General features: G+C 44.7%; 2 protein-coding genes across 3 annotated transcripts; one reads left to right on the forward strand and one right to left on the reverse strand.

Moving 5' to 3' along the window:
• Positions 1 to 820: 820 nt before the first annotated feature.
• LOC123149070 (solanesyl-diphosphate synthase 1, mitochondrial) lies at positions 821 to 6,205 on the forward strand. 2 transcript variants are annotated; one of them, XM_044568604.1, is made up of 12 exons: positions 821 to 1,111; positions 1,560 to 1,655; positions 2,574 to 2,654; positions 2,789 to 2,860; positions 2,972 to 3,103; positions 3,175 to 3,261; positions 3,500 to 3,571; positions 4,147 to 4,232; positions 4,403 to 4,535; positions 4,626 to 4,715; positions 5,511 to 5,609; positions 5,700 to 6,205. In XM_044568604.1, the coding sequence occupies exons 1-12, from the start codon at positions 959 to 961 to the stop codon at positions 5,877 to 5,879; spliced, it is 1,281 nt and encodes a 426-aa protein (XP_044424539.1). In that variant the 5' UTR covers positions 821 to 958; the 3' UTR covers positions 5,880 to 6,205. The 2 variants fall into 2 exon arrangements, with proteins under 2 accessions (XP_044424539.1, XP_044424540.1); XM_044568605.1 differs by having other exon boundaries at positions 844 to 1,111; positions 1,557 to 1,655.
• A 143-nt stretch (positions 6,206 to 6,348) lies between these two features.
• LOC123149071 (uncharacterized) lies at positions 6,349 to 7,854 on the reverse strand. Its single transcript, XM_044568606.1, has 2 exons — positions 7,245 to 7,854; positions 6,349 to 7,130 (listed from the first exon to the last, which is right to left on the reverse strand). Exons 1-2 carry the CDS (start codon positions 7,709 to 7,711, stop codon positions 6,515 to 6,517), a joined length of 1,083 nt encoding a protein of 360 aa, XP_044424541.1. The 5' UTR covers positions 7,712 to 7,854; the 3' UTR covers positions 6,349 to 6,514.
• Between the last annotated feature and the right edge of the window lie 12,231 nt (positions 7,855 to 20,085).

Consider the following 20,085-nt stretch of genomic DNA (forward strand, 5'->3'; position numbering starts at 1 on the left):
AACACACATGACCCTAACCCTAGCATACTATGGAAGCCTAAACAACCCAAATTAGCAAAGAAATATAACATCATTCAACACAAATTTCCAAATCCTATCAAAATCTAGGGTTTCCCCAAACTAGCAAGATTTGAGCAAATGTGACAATTCCTATGGATGAAAACGAGGGGATCGGAGGAGATTACCTTAAGGGAGGGGTTGGCTTCAAAATCCACGGTCAAATACTCCGGATTTGCAAGATTTGAGAAGGATTTGAGAGGGGGGAGAGGGGAAGAGAGGAGGGCCGCAAGTCTAAGGGTTTGGGTCGGGTGGGGGTGTGTGGGGTGGGGGTGGGAGGGGAGAGAGGGTGGGGCCAGCCCAAGTGGAACACAGACTGTGCAGCGCCCAAGAGATAGACGCTGCACATTACAGGTGTGTGGCGCCTAGCTCTTAGGCGCTGGGCGCTGCACATTACAGGTGTGTGGCGCCTAGCTCTTAGGCGCTGCATAGGTGCGTGTGGGGCCGCAACTGGACCAGGGCTGCCACGCTGACAGGATGTGCGACGCCTAAGGGAAGGGCGCTGCACAGTAGGGTGCGGCGCCCGGCTGTCGGGCGCCACACCAAAGGGTCAGCAAAGTGAAATTTTTTCGTGACTAGGTCAGTTTGTGATTTGATTTTTGCCTGAGGTCAGATATGTGATTTCTGCCCTTTGAAGATGAAACTGCGCACATGCACGCAAGGGAGAAGAGTCTCCCGTGGCGATTTCCTGGCCCCGCATTCCACAGCCTCACGTGGCGCGCCGAGCGCGCCCACGGTCCACGTACGCAACCCCGACGCGGTGCCCCCACCCCACCCCAAACAAACAACACGAGCAAGCAAAGCCTAGCCGCCGCCCTTCCCCCTTCCCCGTCTGACTTTTTCTCCAAGTTCAACTCCGCCGCCCGCCCCCTCTCCCCGATCCCGGGAGAGAGAGAGAGAGATGTCCTGGCGGTGGGCTCTGGCGCGGCGCGTCGCCACGCTCGTCGGCGGCGGCACCGGCGGCCCAGGCGCCGCCCAGGCGCAGAGGCTCTTCTCCTCCTCCGGCGCCCTCCCGGGGAGGCTCCACCCTGCGCCGCCTCAGATTCGGAACAAGGTCCCCCTCCTCCGCGCATTAACCTCCCGTCCTGGCCCTAGGCGGTCTTCGTAGTGCGTTGTGGTGCCTCGCTGTCGTCTCTGACCCTGGCCTGTCCAGGTGGCCGCGGCGGAGCTGCCCGCCAAGTGTTTGTGTATATGCCACCGACTAGTGCAGCTCTGCGGCTGAATCCCGTGGAGTCATGCTCCTAGCTGCAAATTGCCGGCGCGCACACTAATTTGTCCTAACTGGTGATTTTGAGTTACTGATTTTAGCAAGTCGCTCAGGTGCATAGTGGTTACGTTGCAAAAGGCAAAGAGAATCAAGGCGAGCAGAAATAGTAACCGCTCAAGTTGTTGTAACTTCCTAATGGGATTGGCCGATTAGGTGTCCACGTGTTATTGAACTGTTCATTGTATTTGCCTTCTGTTATGCTGATAGGTTCTGTACTTTTGGTGTGGATTAGTAGGTGGTGGGTTGCAGAGGAGCTGCTTTCGTGAACTCGCGGTGGCTGCATGATGCCACCCAATGCCAGACTCGCCAGGACGGAGTTTCGAGGGCTGAAGTAGGTGAACCCTTTATTTGTTTGATGATTTGCCTTTGTGCTGCTCGTTTGTTATGTTAATGATCTTGTCATTGTACCTCTTTTGTCAGTCAAACATCTAGAGCCCAGCTTAATAAATAAACTAACTGTGCATCACTATTCACTATTCACCGCTGGGAAAAACACATCAGTGTCCTGCTACAGTACATGCCAGCTGAATACATGATTATGAACTGAAATATGGGACATGTCTAGCAATTAAACATAGATATCAAAACTAGGCTGTTGTACAACCAACCCATAGTTCCACACATTACCTGCTACCCATAGGATTGTGAAGCGTTGCCACCCTGACGGCTCCCATTTGTTTGTGTCATTTTTGCTGATACACTGTGCCCTATGAATGGCTTCTTCTTTGATAACTCTGCCTGTCAGTTATTCTATGCATTGGTTTTCATGAAGATTAAATGCACCCAAATTCTAATTCTCTGTCGCAAAATCAAAAAGTAGGATGTCAATGCATCAGATGAAATGGGCCTTCAGTTGCTAATTGATAAATCGACTTGTTATGCAGCGGAATATGTTGTGCCTGGAATGGAATCAGATTATAGCCTAGCAAGACAACCGTGCATTATACATTTATACTGTACATAAATTTGAAACTTAAATCAAGTGATTTTTTCCGCTTTATCAGACAAATGTATGTTTGATATTCCTGGGCCCTGGCCAGTTGTTCTTCAACATAGAAGCTGAAGAAAAACTGGCTGAAGGTCCCCTCAGCTATGTGATTATGCTGTCCGTAATGAAGGATAATGATGATCAGTTCTAACAATGAATAACAGCTGAAATCCTCTTTTTTTCTTAATGCACGTGAATGCTAATCATGGAAAGTGTAGTGTATTGTTGTTCCCTGATGAGAAAAATTCTTCTTGCTCCCAGGAACAACATGATCCATTTGAATTGGTTGCTGATGAACTATCGATTCTTGGAAATAGACTACGGTCCATGGTGGTTGCTGAGGTTAGTAGTGCATCCTACTCATGTCAACTCTCTGTGGTGTTAGGCTGCTGCTGTCATGGTGTTTGGATGTTTCTTTTATCTAGTGATTACCACATTGTCAAACATACCCAATTTGCCTAACTGAGTACTTTCAGGTCCCTAAACTAGAATCAGCTGCTGAATATTTTTTTAAAGTAGGAGCTGAGGGAAAAAGATTCCGACCTACGGTAACATCTTAATCTCCTTTTTTAGTCAATATTACATCATCACTTTACTCTATGATTTCTTTCTATCCTATCTACTTTGTGTGCACTGAATGCATTTATTTACATTGGCAGGTTTTATTGCTGATGGCATCAGCTCTGAAATTCCCAATACCAGAATCGACAGATGTTGGAGTTTTCAGTATATTGGCAAGTAAGCTGCGCACACGGCAGCAAAACATTGCCGAGATAACTGAAATGATCCATGTTAGTATGGTGCCTGACCATCAGACCCAGTATGTTTTATTTTTTATTTTTTAATCTGACATCTATTACAGGTTGCAAGTCTTCTGCATGATGATGTTCTGGATGATGCTGACACTAGGCGAGGTGTCACTTCATTGAATTGCATTATGGGCAACAAGGTACTGTATGCCACACCATTGAACATTCAGTATACTAGGTGAATCAACTAGGTCCTCACATTAAGAACTACAAATTACTTTAGTAGTTAGCACACAATGAAAAGCTTGATCTTCCAGTAAAAAGTGCTGCACCACAGCAGAAAGTTTACCTGGACATCATTTTTTAAGAATTTTTCGTGGAGGTACTGCAGTCAGAATCATCTTGGCATCGGTATTCATGAAACTCTTATGTGTGCAGCTTTCTGTTTTGGCTGGTGACTTTCTCCTGTCCAGAGCATGTGTGGCACTTGCAGCACTTGGGAATACAGAGGTACATTATTTATTTATGCTAAGATAGATTGCTGTACGTATCCTGTAGATTGTTTTAATGATGCGGAAATTAAAGTGGTTTTGATTTATGCTGGTCACTAGATATGTTTGATGAGCATCAGCACACAAGTCTGCTCTTGTATTATTTTTAGTTTCCGCTTGGCATAATCATTATGTCCTTGATTTCTTTACTCCTATAAAGACGTCAGTCTGTGGTGGTTGTGTGTTCACCTCCTTTCCCCTCCTGATGTAAGCCGTTAGATTTGTTGCAAATGCCTGAAATGGCGGTCCTGTTTGCTACCAAAGTAGGGTAGCCTGACTTGTTTTATCATGGCAACATATTGGGTGGTCTTGTTGTTATATCTGTTTCAATGCTGGAGTATTTAGCTAGTTAATACTAGGCTGTCAGTGTCATTTCTTAGGGAATCATTTTTCTTGTTTTCTCCATTCCAAGCTTATCCATCCTAATGGTTTATCATTCAAGATTGTCCTGTATGGTTGCAGTTCTGACCTGCTCTCTTTCTTGCAAGTCTTATATGGTAACAAACTTTCAATTGATCAACCTAACTTATGCAGGTGGTATCTCTAATGGCAACTGCAGTTGGACATCTAGTTACTGGTGAAACTATGCAAATGTCAACAAGCAGAGAGCAACGGCGAAGGTTAAATAATGCTTCTCTATCATGACTAAATGTTCATCACATCTAATGCCTAAAACCAAGAGATGCAGAATAAAATGCTTGGACATATTTGGTTTTTTGTTTACTCTGGTTTCTCCATTTTTTATGCCATTGTTTGTTGGTTCTGATACGATTCTGAAAAAAATACGCAGTATGGAGTACTACTTGCAGAAGACGTACTACAAAACAGCATCATTGATATCAAACAGTTGCAAGGCTGTTGCTATTCTTGCAGGGCACACTGCTGAGATTTCAGTGCTTGCATACGAATATGGTCGAAACCTGGTTCGTAAAACATCTCTCTTTTCTGGAATTATTTCCCCTTCTGATTTAATCCTGTAAAGCACTGACTTGATTAATTCGATATCATTGCAGGGTCTAGCCTTCCAGTTGATCGACGATGTTCTTGATTTCACAGGAACCTCTGCTTCACTTGGGAAGGGTTCATTATCTGATATTCGTCATGTAATAACAGCCATCCTCTCTTTTTTGTTATATTTTATTTACAGTATTCATCATCTGAAATAGCTGTTTGCCTCCCAGGGCCAGCTACTTAGATTGTTTCTCAGTAGGACAGATCTACACAAAACTTTGCTGGCTAACAATAGTGCTACATCGGCTGATCGGCATAGACTGCTTGTCTGACACGGAAGCTCGTGTTGCTGTAATTATGTTAGCCACTGTCTTGAACTTGCCACCCTCATGCCAGACAGATAGAATACTCTCACATGAAAAACTTGCATAATGGTGTTCTCTTTCAGCCTTCATTGACCTATCACAATTAAGTTAACATATTAGAAGTGTAGAATCTACTATTGACAACGTAGATAAGAAGGATGTTCTGAACCCTACTGCTTGCAAAACTAATTGTGTATGTGGCCAGCCAGTGCAAATTAGATGCAAAATTTAGTTAACAAAGAGCTCTTGTGTTCAAGGGGAGCCTTGGCGCAGCGGTAAAGCTGTTGACTTCTGACCATGAGGTCACGTGTAGTCCTTGAAACAGCCTCTTGCAGAAATGCAGGGAAAGGCTGCGTACAAAAGACCCAAAGTGGTTTGACTCTTCCCCGGACCCTGCGCAAGCGGGAGCTACGTGTACTGGGCTGCCCTTTTTTTTAGAGAGCTCTTGTGTCAAAATTAAAATACTTGCTTCTTTTTATGATCACCTACTTTGTGAAATTACCAGCATATCCAGTTAGAGGGTCCTCAAACAAGGATGTGGCGCTTGTTTTTTTGCATTACATAATGGCATTCATGATGCAGGGAATCATTACTGCTCCAATGCTATATGCGATGGAAGAATTCCCACAACTACAAGATGTCGTTGACCAGGGTTTTGACAATCCTGCAAATGTTGAGATCGTGAGTAGTTATTTTATGTAAATAAAAGAATGGATGCTGTCTTGACCTGTATTATGACCTGACATAGCAATCCATACTTGCAAACTATAGGCCTTGGACTACCTCCAGAAGAGCCGGGGAATCGAAAGAACAAAAGAGCTTGCGCAAGAACACGTTAACCTTGCGGTCAAAGCCATCGAATCTCTCCCAGACAGTGACGATGAAGATGTTCTGATTTCAAGGCGCGCTCTTATTGATATCACACAGAGAGTCATCACAAGGACAAAATAGCATGATTATACACAGGGTGGAGAAGATAAGGCGGAGTTTCGCCACAGGTGTAGTGTTCCGCTTGGAAATTTTTGGTCGCCTTGGTCATTGCATTCTTTCCATTGCCCGGGTTTTGTGTAACATTTGATGAGACTTCAGGGTAACCATTCCTGGGAATCATCCTAAGTCGCAGCTGTAGTGGTTTTAGTTACTGGTGGCAGCAGAATCTGTGTATTAATATCACGATTGGCGATTGCACGATGACCTGATCATAAGACTGTAACCTTATAAATCGAAGTATGTAACACTATATACGAGGAAAAAGTAACCTGCTTGTGTTGAGAAAACCATGTTCTTCCATATGTTGACCTAGTAATTTTTGCTATCTTTACCCTTAATTTTCCTGAACTGGACTACATCGTCTCATCTTGGGGCATTCTAGGAGCTTTGTATATTTGGTTTGATATGCAAATGTGTTCAATCCTCCATGACAAAACATTACAGTGGAAATAAATGTTGATCTGGACATATCATCAATGGGCAACTTCAAATCTAACTTCTTTCTCTTCTTTTGAGTGGATGACCTGAGAGTTGAGACCTAATGTGGGCCTTCAAATGATCAAATCCCATCATGCTTCTGCCACTGCTAATGAATGCTAGGCCTGGCTCCAGAACCTCTCCTTGGCCCACGCGATCGCCTCGTCCACGGCGGCGGCGCCGACGCTGTCGATGTCGCCGTCGTCCATGAGCAGCGGCGCCCGCTCCCTCACCTCCATCATCATCGCCTCCTGCATCACGGCCTCCTCCAGCCGGTGCGGGCGCGGCTGCGGCGGGTTGCCGAAGAGCGACGACGACGCGGCCGAGGACGGCGAGTAGTAGTAACCATAGTCGTCGGCGGCGCCAGAGCACTCGGTGCTGGTGTCGGCGGCGTAGTCTGGCGCCGGTGACCGCGCCCTGCCGCGCCGCTGCGTGCGCCGGAAGCTCGGCTCGCGGCTGCTGGTCTCCGGGTTCGACGTGAAGCAGCAGAAGCCGCTGCTCGCGCCGCGGTGGTGCCGCGACGAGGAGCTCTCAGCGGCGGCGCCGTTGTTGCTGACCGCGGACGACGCCGCGCTGCTGGCGCTGTGGTTCGTCCAGTCGCCGCCGTTGCCGTAGTAGTAGCGGCACGCCGGGTACGCGGCCGTCGAGCACGTGAAGCTGCTCTGGTACTCGGCTCGCGTCGACACGCTCGACGGCGGCGACGAGTCGTACCGGCGCGACGGGATCGCAATGGGCCTGCAAAACGACGGCTATGATCGTCAGAATGATGATCGAACAATGCAACGTGCTTGTGCTGTCACGTGACCAAAACCAAATGCTTCATGCATGCGCACGAATCGTCTGGCTCACCTGAGCTTGGACGCGAAGGAGGAGAGGGCGGCGTCTCCGCGGGCGTTGCCGGTGGCCACCTGCCGGAAGGCGGAGCGGCCGGAGCCGAACTCGTCGGAGCTGATCACCGACGAGGACTTGGTCGACTTGGACCTCGACCTCGACCGCACCTGACGGGCGCGGGCGCCGAAGATGTCGTCGAAGAAGCCCTCCTCGGTGGGCACGGCCGCCGACGCCGGCCTGCCACGGCGGCACAAGGCGTCGGCGCCACCGCCGTAAGAGTAGTACGGGTACTGGCCGGCGTGGCCGGCCGCCGCGGCGTGGTAGTCAGCGGCGGCTGCGTCGCCGCAGAAGCTGCTGAGGAGCACGGTGCGCGGCGGGCCGCCGAACACGTCCCGGAAGTCGTCGGGGGCGAGGCTCTTCTGGCCGTCCGACGAGCGCTGCCGCGGCAGCACCGCGCCCATCGTGCACCTCCATGACTCGTCCATTGCCACCGACCGATCACACGCACCAGAGCACACCACTACAAAACTATAGCACCACTATGCTCGATCGTGTGAGGGCTTTGTGCTTCTTGGTGTCAGAGGAGATGGAGCTCCTATGATGATTTATACAAGAGACAAGCAGGGCGAGTAGGTTGGAAAGATGGGTGCTTTTGGGCCGTTGGATGCGTGTATATATAGTGCCCGTTTTAGTGCCACTTACGTACTGTAGCCAGGTACAGTTAGTACGGACAGGTACTAATCAGCGTCGCCATTGCATCCTAACTTTGCAGTGAAGAACTCGCTGAAGATCAATTACAGTTCTAAGATTTCACATTTCTTTGGCAGAAAACAGTCACAGAACATTGCAGATTTTATTCATTTATTGTAATGTTTTTGACAGGACGTTTATTTTGTAAAAAAAAAAACAGTTTAATTGATTGTAGTTTCATTTTGCTTGTGGGTGGTCAAAATCACATGTTAAAATGGTCCAACGTCTGCATGATTAAGCACTCTGATCGCCACAATCATGCACCGATGCTTAACTGAAAGACCAACACTTTAACCACTGCACAGTTGTCAGTTAAACTGACAGCTCCTTGTTCCGTGTTGCCTAGCTGTTGTGTTGTTGTATATACCTTCCAGTATATTAGATAAGATAATTGATGCGTGCAAGAGGGGAGTAATTAATCGATTTTAAGATATGATGGCATCACTTTTAGTCGAGGGGAGGAGGCATGTGAGATGGGATGATCATGTTTTGCCGCCCCCTTTGCAGACACGGCATCATGGTGGTTGATCCATTGCCCCCCAAATCCAATCTCCTCGAGCTTTTTTCATGCCAGAAAATTCCACTGCCTTTTCCACTTGACCTGAGACATGGCCTCCTTTATGTTCTTGTTAATGGTTTCCCTTTATGCTGGTGCTTTGCACACTAACTATTGTATTAGTTACAGGGAGTAGAAAATTAATTGAGGCGTAAATAACTATCCAGTTCAAAGATCAAAAGGTGCTTTTTTTTAATAGGAATTTAAATAACCTCAGGCCCCGAAAGATCGTCATTTTTTGAATCATAGTCTCCAAAGCGTAATTTTGGCCACTAACGTATATTAGAATGCACTTATATATAACTCGAGAATATCGTATGCTACTGAAGCGTTTTATGAGATAAATTTACGCATATGACGGTTCGTTTCGAAAGTTTAAATATGTCTCGCCAACACTGTGCTCCTCTGAGGCCTGGCATGTTTTCTGAAATTCATCTTCATGCATTAATATGTTGCTCTTTATCTGATTTTTTGTCTATACTCCATCCATCTGTTCCTTTATCTGAGGCAAATTTTGACTTTCTAAATTCAGGCTTTGACCAAGAACGAGTCAAATGATATGAGGACTGTGTTACACAAAATTATGTTGTATTCGTCTTTAAAAGTAATTTTCCTGAGTTGTGACTGTGATTTTGTAACCCTTAACAAAGTATTATACTGAAAAGACAGCATTTGCATATATAAAAACAGATCCAGCGGTGATGGAAAAAGCTACTAGGCAGAGACAGATCGAAGTGGTTACTTATTACTCCAGCTCAAAGTGGTTATATTAATTACTCGAGCCGGTGTCATGCATAATGTGTGTGCTAATTAATCTCAGCAGCGGTCAGTTCAGTCAAGTTGAAACAAAAGTAGTAGCAAGCAGTTGAGAGTCGAGACACTACAACTCAGTAGCAGCTCATGACCGAGGTGCAAATCATGTGGAGCTTGCTTAAAGCTCTAGGCTAGGGAGCTAAAAAGGCGCACTTTGTGCTCCGCAGATGCACCTATCAGGCTTAAACAAACTAAAGGAAATCTTTGGCAGAATCACATAAAAACTTTGTTTATGCGACATTCCAAGATCCAAATCCAACGTCGCCTCCCTGATGATCCATGCAGAATGTATGCTAACAAATGCAGCAGCTCAGCATCTATCCGTATATGAAATTCTGAATTGTTATGAGCGTCTTTCAGGACCCATGGTAAGCAAAGTGGAGCTTAGGTGAAAGCATACTCATTGGCTACACATCACACAGATCGAGTTGCTTCGTTCCCAAACCATCTCTTTTTTTTCATTCCATGGGGCCCCCCCTTGTGTTCTTCATCGGCTGCTGGTCTAGAAGAACAGAAGAGATCAGGTTTCTGTCCGTCTGTGTTTCTTTCCGTTCGTCGGGCATCATGGATCCGGGTCAAATGTCGAGCTTGACCGGCTCCATGAGCGTGTCTGCGCTTTCCGGAGCAGGTTCAGATAAAACGCATCGATGCTTTCAGAATTCAGATTCAGGCGTTCAGGTCCAGATAGGGCGAGTGAGCAGTGGCTGCATGCATGCATGCAAAGAAGAGCAGGGCGTGAGATGGATCGACGGGGGAGGGAAGCTCGCGGACAGAGAAAAGATCATTCCGAATGATGATCCGGTGTCCCACAAGGCGCGGGCGGGCGGGCGAGCGAGCGCTGCTTTTGCCGCCGACGCCGCGCAGTGATGCGCATGATTTGCTCGTGTCCGGTGTCCCCTCCGGCTCCGGCAAAAGGTCGCGCCCGGCGAGCTTGGCCTTGGCAAGGAAAGGAGGAGGGCTGGAGGAGCACTGCAGCAGCAGCAGCGGCTTGGCCTGGGCGGGCTTTATCTCGAGCGATTCTAAAGGTAAAGAGAAGCACAAGGATTGAAGGAGTTGTGCTATACACACGACAAGTTTTGCACGATAGATAGACGATGATACACACGAGAAGAAACACTGATTAGTTGTAGTATAATCTAAGCGAGGCGTCCAATCATAGTTGCTGCAATGAATGAATCTCCCTGACTCCTGGTTAGATTCTTGTCCAATCATCTCTGACGATAAATGAATCTCTCACTTTCCTCTGTTGTTGCAGTTTTTTCAGCAAAAGGAACTTGCTGCAATATGTGGGAATTGCTGAAACCAATGGAGGTTTAGCGAAATTCCACGATGTCGCTAGCTATTATGACAGTGTTTGCCCCATGCCTGGTCGTGTCGTGCGAGTAGGGACGACAGGCCTAGCTGGTTTGCATATATCCGAGTTGGCATCCAAGGCAGCAGCCACGTTGGCCTGGCAAGTTTTTACTTGACACGATGTACCAACTTTGGGTAAAATCTGACAGAAAAAATTATATGTGCAAGCACTGCCACAAATGTACAAACAGGGTGGAATGTGGAACTCACATTTTTCTTTTGTTGAGGAAAGGTCATTATGGCTAGCTTTATTAAACATGGAGCAGAGATACATCGTCTATGAGTGAATTCACTTAGATTCTGCAATGTTCCATTGAGGTGCGGCGCATCTATATATCTTCTGTTCGGAGAAAGACGCGCGAATCTCTGTCATCTCAAAAGAAAAAGAAAAATGGGAGGAAACACGCAGATGAATAAATAGGAGCTTTACATGTACACAGAGATTCATGCATTCCTGATTGATTGATGCGTGGTGCTTGGAGAACACACAAAACAACATGATTGCTTAAGTATCTTCATTCAGGGGCAACTCTAAAGACAAGATCATCATGATGCGCCACAAATTAGCAGCATGCAATGGTGGCAGTAGAAGCAAAGAACATGCATAATGGCTTTAGGTTTGCTATATGCCGTCGCAAAGCGCATACATGTGGGCCACCAGGATGCTCATTGCGAAGGGGACACCGAACCAAACCAAACCAACCCATGCAAATTGCGAGCCTTTCCAGGCTTTAAAAGAAGCGAGAGCTCTCTCGCCTTTGCGCGCGCACACATGAGACCAAATTTACGCTTTTGCTCTTTACTTCATGTATGTAGGTACTGCTGGCCAGAAAAGAATCGCCGGCTCTGACAGGTCAGTGAGTGTGCTGCTGCTCATGCAAATTACTGGCTTTATGTGAGGCCTTTGGCACGTACATTCTCATGATACGGATGTCAGCGGTGAATGCAGTAAAGCTTCATGCAAGACGAAGCAATGATGTGCTAAAACATTGTGTAAGGGCATAGCGACCCGTAAAATTCCTCCCGCATTCCTCCGTGGACACGGATTCGGGAGGCCGTCATCCAACGCTGCCCGCATACATCCGGTCCTCCTCATTTGTTTTAAGTCCGCACGTTCAAATTGTCGCATACATAGAGTTCAGACGTTCAAACAGCTGCATACATAGAGCACAGACGATCAAATAGCCGCATGCAGTACTAGTTCAAATTTAAAAAAAAGTTTAAATATTACATTCCAACATTGTTGTCCCCTTTAACCGCCCACTAATGCTCAATCAGATCTTTCTTCATCTGCTTTGAGTTGGTCGATGCTGAATTTGTTGATGCATTTGAATAAACTCTTCAAATGTGACTGGATTCTGGTCTGGAAGTTAGATAGCATCACCCATATTCTTAAATTCTAGAGCCGCGGCAGCATCCTCACCCTCATCCTTGACGATCATGTTGTGCGTGATGTCGTGATCACACAACATGTCATCACCTCTCACAAGGTCTCTGAGATCTTGAAACTGAGAACATGCTCCTCCGCACGCTCCGCGTCTTTAATTAAGGACCGCCTACATTATTGCAATCTCATCTGAATATTCCTCCTCATCGGAGGACTCAACATAGTGCTCGTATATGTACTTCAAAGCAGAATCCATTGCTAGAAAGAAGAACGAAAAACCTTTTTAGCTCCGGCAATTCATCAAACAGTTGTCGGGCATGGTGAGTATAGGAGTAGCGGATGATACATGGTGGGCGCGCGGAGGAGAGGGGTTGAACGTCGACGGAGGAGAAGCGGGGTGGAACCCGGCTAGAACGCTCAAGGTGATGGAGACATAGAGTTCCTGCAGGGGTGTGGTGTGGCGGTCGGGGTGGTGGAGCGGTGGCGAAGGCAAGAGAGAAAGAAGGAAGGAGGAAGGATGGAGGCATGGGGTCCGGGAAGAGTTTTGGGTGGGCCGGTGGTGTCAGAGTCCTACGTGTCTGCTGTTCAGACTCCCGCAAAGCTCCCCACGTTTGTCTCTGGTTTGCGGGAGAAAGTACGCCCGGACCACCCTGCGAATCGATTTAGGCCTGCGTTTGATGACTTCCCCTGTCCGGACAGTAGAGTTTATGTACGCGGGCGATTTGAGGTTCGGCATTCGAGATGCCGTAAGTCTCGTGTTGTCTCAACTTCCACATAAACGTGATGCTTGGCTTGATGTAAGGTTCACTTGTTATGTACTATGAAACAATCAATATTATGCATATGTATCCATGCATATTGCTTTATGCATCAATTTTTATTTTTATTTTGCAGAAAAACATCCAATCTATTCATCTTCAATCATGACAGTACAATGAACACTAAAAATAATAAAAATTACTCCCTCCGTTTTTATTTACTTTGCACATTAGTTTTGGTCAAAGTCAAACTTTGTAAACTTTGGCCAAGTTTATAGAAAGAAATATGAACATTTACAATAACAAATCTATATGATGTGAAAATATATCCAATAATGAATCTAATGGTATCGATTTGTTTCTGTATATGTTAATATTTTTGTCTATAAGCTTTGTCAAAGTTTACAAAGTTTGACTTTGACCAAAGCCAATATACGGACTAAATAAAAACGAAGGGAGTACATCCAGATTCATAGACCATCCAGCGACCGCTACAAGCATTGAAGCGAGCCGAAGGCACCCGCCGTTATCGCCCTTTCCTCATCGGTGTCAGACAAAACTTGTTATAGTTGACAGTTGAGAAGTCGTCGTGCTAAGGTCCCATAAGACCGCCACTGATGAAGATAACATAGATTGGAAGGATCATATGTATCCATGCATATGGCTTTATGCATCAATTGATGCCCATGCTGAGTTGTTTGCCCTTCCTTTTTGAATAAAAATTCTTGTATGTGTGGTCTGTATGTATTGCATTCGTCGCTTAACTAGAGAAGTGCATGTACACTGACAACTATCAAAATCGAGAATGACACGTGGTTGATAAGGCAGTTTTATCTTAAACTTGCTATGTAACTTAGAGAAGGTGATAAAAAGTGATATCCAATTGGTTATTTCTAAGTCTTATATCTGATAACTAGATATTCCTAAATATGTGGTGACACAAATTGTTGCTAAGAGATCAACTACTATTTAATTAAAAGAAGACAAATATTGAGACACTTATTTCGAGATGGAGGGAGTATAAACAAATATTGTTTTCCATGCTGATAAATAATTTTGATATAAGATACCGCTTAAGAATAAAATCTTTGTGTGGTACCTTCGAGGAGTTATTCTTACCAAGGACAACCTTATTAAGAGGAATTGGCATGTAAGTACGCAATGTGTTTTTTGTCATCATGATGAAATAATAAAATATTATTTTTCCACTGCACATTGGCTCGTTCTATATGGCCAGTCATCCAAGTAGCTTCTTGCTTGTATCCTTCATGTACTGTTGCTAATATATTTGACAACTAGTTACATGGCATAGAGTATAGGTTTAGAATTCTTCTCAGGGTGGGAGCGCTTGCCGTTATTTATTTCGCTTTGACTATGTAGAAATGATAAGGTATTTAATGATAAAAGTACTTCTCTTTTGTAAGTTATCTACAAATGTACCGTACGCTTCGTTTATGGTCATCTCTACAACGTGTGGAGAATCGAGACCTGTTTACAGAGGTGTATACAGGCTTGGAGAACACGGCGAGGGATACTTTTACCTAATATGGATGGCAACATGATCTTAGGATCGATCCTCCAACGGTTTAGGCGTCATACAGTCTCTTCATGAATACTCGTATTTCATCTTTTTTCCTTTCTGAGACTGGATTTGGTTTGACCGTGTGCATGTTAGTTATGCAGAGGCTGGGTGTAATACTTAAACCTTTTCAGTAATAAAGCGCCCTTTATCAAAAAATAATTCTATATTCAAGAAAAATACATTCATAACAAATAAATATAGGACCATAATTTAACGTTAACATGACCCCTCAAGCTTTAAATGTAACATTGAATTATTTTTTAGAGTCATTTGAATATGCAAATAGCTCAAATTTCACAAGGGACATATATAAATAATCATCAAAAAAATATGTAATAAATGAACAGCCAAGTTCAAAGCTAATCCACATTCCAACAAGTTCGTATTTTGTCATTGTAAATCTTCGTAATTTATTATGCGCTATTAAATTCAAAATTACCATAACTATTTTTTCCAATTTCTTGATGACTTAGGTAAACACACAACTTAATTAGATCTCAACGTATAGCTACACAGGATAACCAAATTTTTGATTACACAACTCTATAGTATCACACGTATGCCTCGTACTGTTCATCGCAGTTGTATATTGTACAACAACAAGATGGCAAGCTAATTTAGAGACATTACAACTGCGCATCTTTTCAGCCATCTCACGCCACTAGCATTCTCAGCCGTTGGATCTTCGGTTTTGTGCGATTTCAACTGTCCGGTTACCGTTCGCTACCCAGCAAGCGCCAAACGTAGTGGGCCGCTGCTATGGAAACAATTTTGGCCCTCTCGTGTTAAATTGGGCCTAATGGGCAATATGGTGTACCACTCCTCCGTCCACATGGCAGCCCTCCTCTCCTGGTAAAAATGGCGCAGCCCTCTCTCGGTGGCCGACATTGGGCGCTGGTGGCTAGCATGGTGACTGTCCCTCGGCTCCGACCGACCGGTTCGCCTCGCAGGCCGATGCCATGGGGCGCTGGCGCGTAATGCTAACCATCCTCTGGGTTGCCTCGCCGGCGACGCAACAGGGAGGTGGGTGGGGCAGCGAACCATTGGTTGCTGTTTGGAATTCATTTACAGGCAATTGACCGAGGAAATAAATCAGAGCTGGTGATCGATGCGCGCCACTCGCCAGCCGCGATAATTGCATATCGGTTACCAATGCCGATTCATGCTCTTTCTCTGGTCTGGGCGCCTCCATATAGTCTGCACCGCCCCTCTGCTCCTTCCCCACTCCCCTCACTTCGGCAAAACCTTCTCCGGTAGCCATGGGTGACGCATAGGTCGCTAATTCATCTTTCTCCTTTTCATGTCGTTCCTCTGCTCTTCCCCTAATTATTCATCCAATGTTAGAATAATGATTGTTTTCATAGCATTCTTTGTACTCACAAACTAATGCAGGTTCTCTATCTTAACGGATCCTTTTTTCTTTTTTTCCAACCGGGCTCACACCCCTTTCCATTAATTTTTGCAATCAACGGAAATACAATGTTCCAGTAGTTTTTCCAAGACAACCATCCCAAAATAAGGCTGAAAGGCGAGGAGCGAGCTGGGGCATCGACAGGAAACCCACTGCAGGAAGATCCTAAAACGAATCAACCGCCATGGGACAAAAACCCGACGACACTGACTAGCCACTACCCTAAACCACCAAACAATAATAGTGCGAAACCTGAGAGACTACATAGCCTACTCAGGGCAGAAAGAAGCAACTCTCCAAAATCACAGAATACTCCAGGACGGGCATCAAACCCCAATGGACTGCAAACCAAGCAGGATTAGCCGATCTAGATCCCCTCTCCATCCTTCAGACGCATCACACCTCGCGAGTGAGTCCTGTCCGCCAGAGCTGATGCCATATACGCCAATCTCTTCACGCCCGCCTGAAACTTCGACCTATCTTCTTCTTTCAGCAGTCATGTCCAGTACAACATAAAAGAACAAGCACTGAAAACAACCTCCAGTGGAGAACGAGCATTATAATTGTCAAAAGTAACTTTTTTTGGAAGACACCAGATCCCCCAACACAAAGCAGCAATGATCATCATGTAAAAAAAATTTCCACCAGGGAAAAATTTATATAACCACGACCAGCTTTGCCAGAGAGATCATGGCCAACAGGATGCTCCAGCCGTAAGCCCTAGGGTCCCCCAGACTGTTCGAGCAAGAGGACATGTAAAGAATAGATGGTTTGCAGTTTCCATGTTCGTGCAAAAAGAGCAAACATGATTCCCGGGCCAATTCCTCTTCCGCAAATTATCTCGGGTAAGCACAACATTTTGGAACAGCTGCCACAAAAATATTTTGATTTTCAATGGGATACTAGCTTTCCAGATCCACTTATAGTTAGGACCAGCTAAATTCCTTTCCAACCATTCATACACTGATTTAGTGGTAAGTCTCTTGTTCTTGCAAAACTTCCAAAACAAAGTATCAGGGATATTGTTCAAAGCATACTTTCTTGCCTCAGAAACCACCCATTCCCATTGATCATTGATCTCCCCAAACAGCCTGCGCCTGAAACCCAGGCTATAGTTTTTTGCCACAAAATCTGCAATAGTTCCATCCTGATCCTGACATATACTGAACAGGATAGGGAATGTTTCGCGTAGGGGTGCAGCATCTATCCATGGGTCATGCCAAACCCTAGCCAAGTTACCACTATTAATATTGACCGCCCTTCCAGCCATATATGTCTCTTTAACTTTCATAATCGCTTTCCAGCAAGGGGAATCCGAAAAACGACTACGAATATTAGCCACAGTTTTATTCTTGAAATATCTGGCCCGAATGATTTGTTGCCACAACCCATCTTTAGTTTCAAGCTTCCACCACCACTTGGTCAATAGACTAATGTTCTGCTTATGGAGGTCCTTGATCCCCAACCCACCAATTCTTTTGGACCGACAGACCCTAGCCCATTTCACCATATGATAAGCCCGTTTATTGTTCTTCCTCTTCCAGAAAAATCTTCTCCGGTGTTTATCCATTTTATCAATAAAAGTCTTGTTAAACAAGAACATAGACATAAGATAAGATGGTATCCCATCCAGGCTCGAGCCTAACAGGGTAAGCCTAGCGCCAGATGAAGCTGCATAAGCTATCCAGACATCTAGCTTTTTTACCATCTTAGCATCCAGAAACTCCAAATCAATATTTTTAAAGTGGAGTAAGATATCGGTGTACCTAGATATTTCATAGGTAAAGAACCCACCTGACACCCAAACATGTCAACATATGCTATATCAGTCTCATTATCCCCTCCTATAATAATAATTTCGCTCTTGTCAAAATTAATTTTCAATCCAGACATGAGTTCAAACAGATAAAGCAGTAGTTTCACACTAACCGCTTTATCGATATCATGTTTGAAGCAAATGACAGTATCATCTGCATATTGCAAAATCCCCACTCCATCCTTTATAAGATCAGAAGCCAACCCTTTGACGAGGCCATTTTTCTGGGCCGAGGTCATCATCTTAGTTAGGCATTCTGCCGCAAGATTAAACAGGAACGGAGAGTGTGGATCACCTTGCCTTACCCCTTTAGCACTTTGTATATAAGGTCCCATCTCATCATTGATTTTAACACTGACCGTCCCATTTCTCAGGATCTGGTTTACCCACCCACACCATTTTTGGTTAAAACCATGTTTAACATGACATTCTAGCAAGAAGTCCCAATTGACTTTGTCATATGCCTTCTCAAAGTCAAGTTTGAGAATCACTCCTTTTTGCTTTTTGATATGAGTATAATGCATAATCTCATGTAAGGATAAAATGTCATCTACTATATGCCTCCCCTTGATAAAAGCATTTTGCTGTATGCTAAACAGTTTATGTGCATATTTTCCAGCCCTGAGGTCCATGACCTTGGTAATAAGTTTGTACGGACAGCGCAATAAACAAATTGGACTATACTGTTGTATCCTACTAGCATCATTCGACTTGGGCAGTAGAGTAATAATGCCATAGTTCAGCCTTTGTACATCCAGTTTCTCCTCATAGAACCATTCAAACATAGCAAATAGGTCTGGAGCTACGACCTCCCAGTAATGTTGATAAAACTCGGCCGGGATATTATCAGGTCCAGGCGCCCGATTAGATTTCATGTCAAATAGGACTTTTTTAATTTCCTCAATAGAGAAGGGTTTAGTCAGTTCATCATTGTCTTCAGAAGAAATTTTTTCCTCAAGTGGCCACAGATTTCCATCAATATGACAAAGGTTTCCAGGAGCAATTCCGAAGAGATTTTTATAATATTCAGTGGCATGCGCCAAGAGGTTTAGTGACTAACGGATCTGATCTCGGTTCTGCTGGATTCGAAGATTTAGTGACTAACCGTTTGGAAGGTGAGGTACTTATTTCAACTAAAGTGGACCCGCAAAAAAACTAAAGTGACATCTTGCCTCAGAGTATTATGTTTGAATTCTCACACTTTTAGATGCTCAAGCTAGCAATGGTATCACTTGCTGGTCTGCTGCACTAATATTAAACAAAGTGCATAGTGCACTTAGAGTTATCATGTAAATTTGTGTAATCTGGTGTAATGTATGGCATTTGTGCTTCAAACCCTGCTAGATCTTCATGTGTTACAATGGGAAATTTCTCAACATACCAGCAGAATATTTTTTTATAAATCTGGTCTTCATGTGTTACAGATTTGTTGCTACCATTCAGAGGTGGGAGTTTCCACAAGAGGATTTCACTTCCATTGACAATCCTTGTATTTGATTCAAGCCATGTTCGGCAGTCATCCAACTCCGTGGAGTGCACGGAGCGACCCTTCGGCCACTCCGAGAAAGTAGGCTGCAGCCCGCTCCGCTCCGGTGGAGAGCTGCGGATCGGAGAGCTGTCGAACAGGGCGTCAGTATGGTGTCTTCGATAGTTCAATTTCACATATGTTAGTCTACTGCTAGATCTCATATTTCTTTATATTTGTAGGGACATGATGTTTCCAGCCGAAACATCACCCTGCAGACATCTAATCAGAATATTTCTGAGTAATTAAGGAAGAATACTTATCCTTAACTTACCGCATACTAACGTGTCTGGGAACTACAATCGAGCAGACATCATATAGATGGAGGTACTGTGGTTGTTCCTGAGTTGGCACTGATGCACGATTCAGGTGTTGATGATGCCCGTAGTGTCACGGGTAACCGACTAAAGATGATGCAGGGCTTCTTGGAGGTTGATGAAACACATAGTGATACTTGGTGAAGTTTCAGTGGGATCAACAATAATTTGTTGTGAATTTACTTGATCTTTTGTGTTTTTATTTCACTAAAGCTTTCCATCAAACAATCATGGCTTGTTCTGTAAATGATATTGATCAGATTTAATGGGCTTTGAAGATTCATTCTGTCCACCTAATACATCAAGTATTGGCCAGCAGAACGACCATCTGAATACATTAAGTATCCCATTGAACAGTCACCCTACGTATATCATGCACCCTTTCAAAAACAAATGTATATCATGCACTGTTAAAATTTTATTACAAATGTTACAATACAACTTTTCCCAAATATCTATGTTGTTCCTTGAAAATAAAATGAACAAGAGAAGCAACGCCTATTACATCTATATATTTGTGGAATTCTGATCATTAGATATAAAAATAGACGGGCGCGGCAACGAGCGCCGGCATGGTCTAGTTATACCTAT

The sequence above is a fragment of the Triticum aestivum genome, chromosome 7A, assembly GCF_018294505.1.
Source record: "Triticum aestivum cultivar Chinese Spring chromosome 7A, IWGSC CS RefSeq v2.1, whole genome shotgun sequence".
NCBI lineage: Eukaryota > Viridiplantae > Streptophyta > Magnoliopsida > Poales > Poaceae > Triticum > Triticum aestivum.

Coding starts and splice junctions, on each gene's coding strand:
- LOC123149070 (XM_044568604.1), top strand. CDS start 959: ATGTCCTGGCGGTGGGCTCTGGCGCGGCGCGTCGCCACGCTCGTCGGC. Junction 1,656..2,573: donor ACGGAGTTTCGAGGGCTGAA/GTAGGTGAACCC, acceptor TCTTGCTCCCAG/GAACAACATGATCCATTTGA. Junction 3,572..4,146: donor CAGCACTTGGGAATACAGAG/GTACATTATTTA, acceptor TAACTTATGCAG/GTGGTATCTCTAATGGCAAC.
- LOC123149071 (XM_044568606.1), bottom strand. CDS start 7,711: ATGGACGAGTCATGGAGGTGCACGATGGGCGCGGTGCTGCCGCGGCAG. Junction 7,131..7,244: donor TCCTTCGCGTCCAAGCTCAG/GTGAGCCAGACG, acceptor GTCGTTTTGCAG/GCCCATTGCGATCCCGTCGC.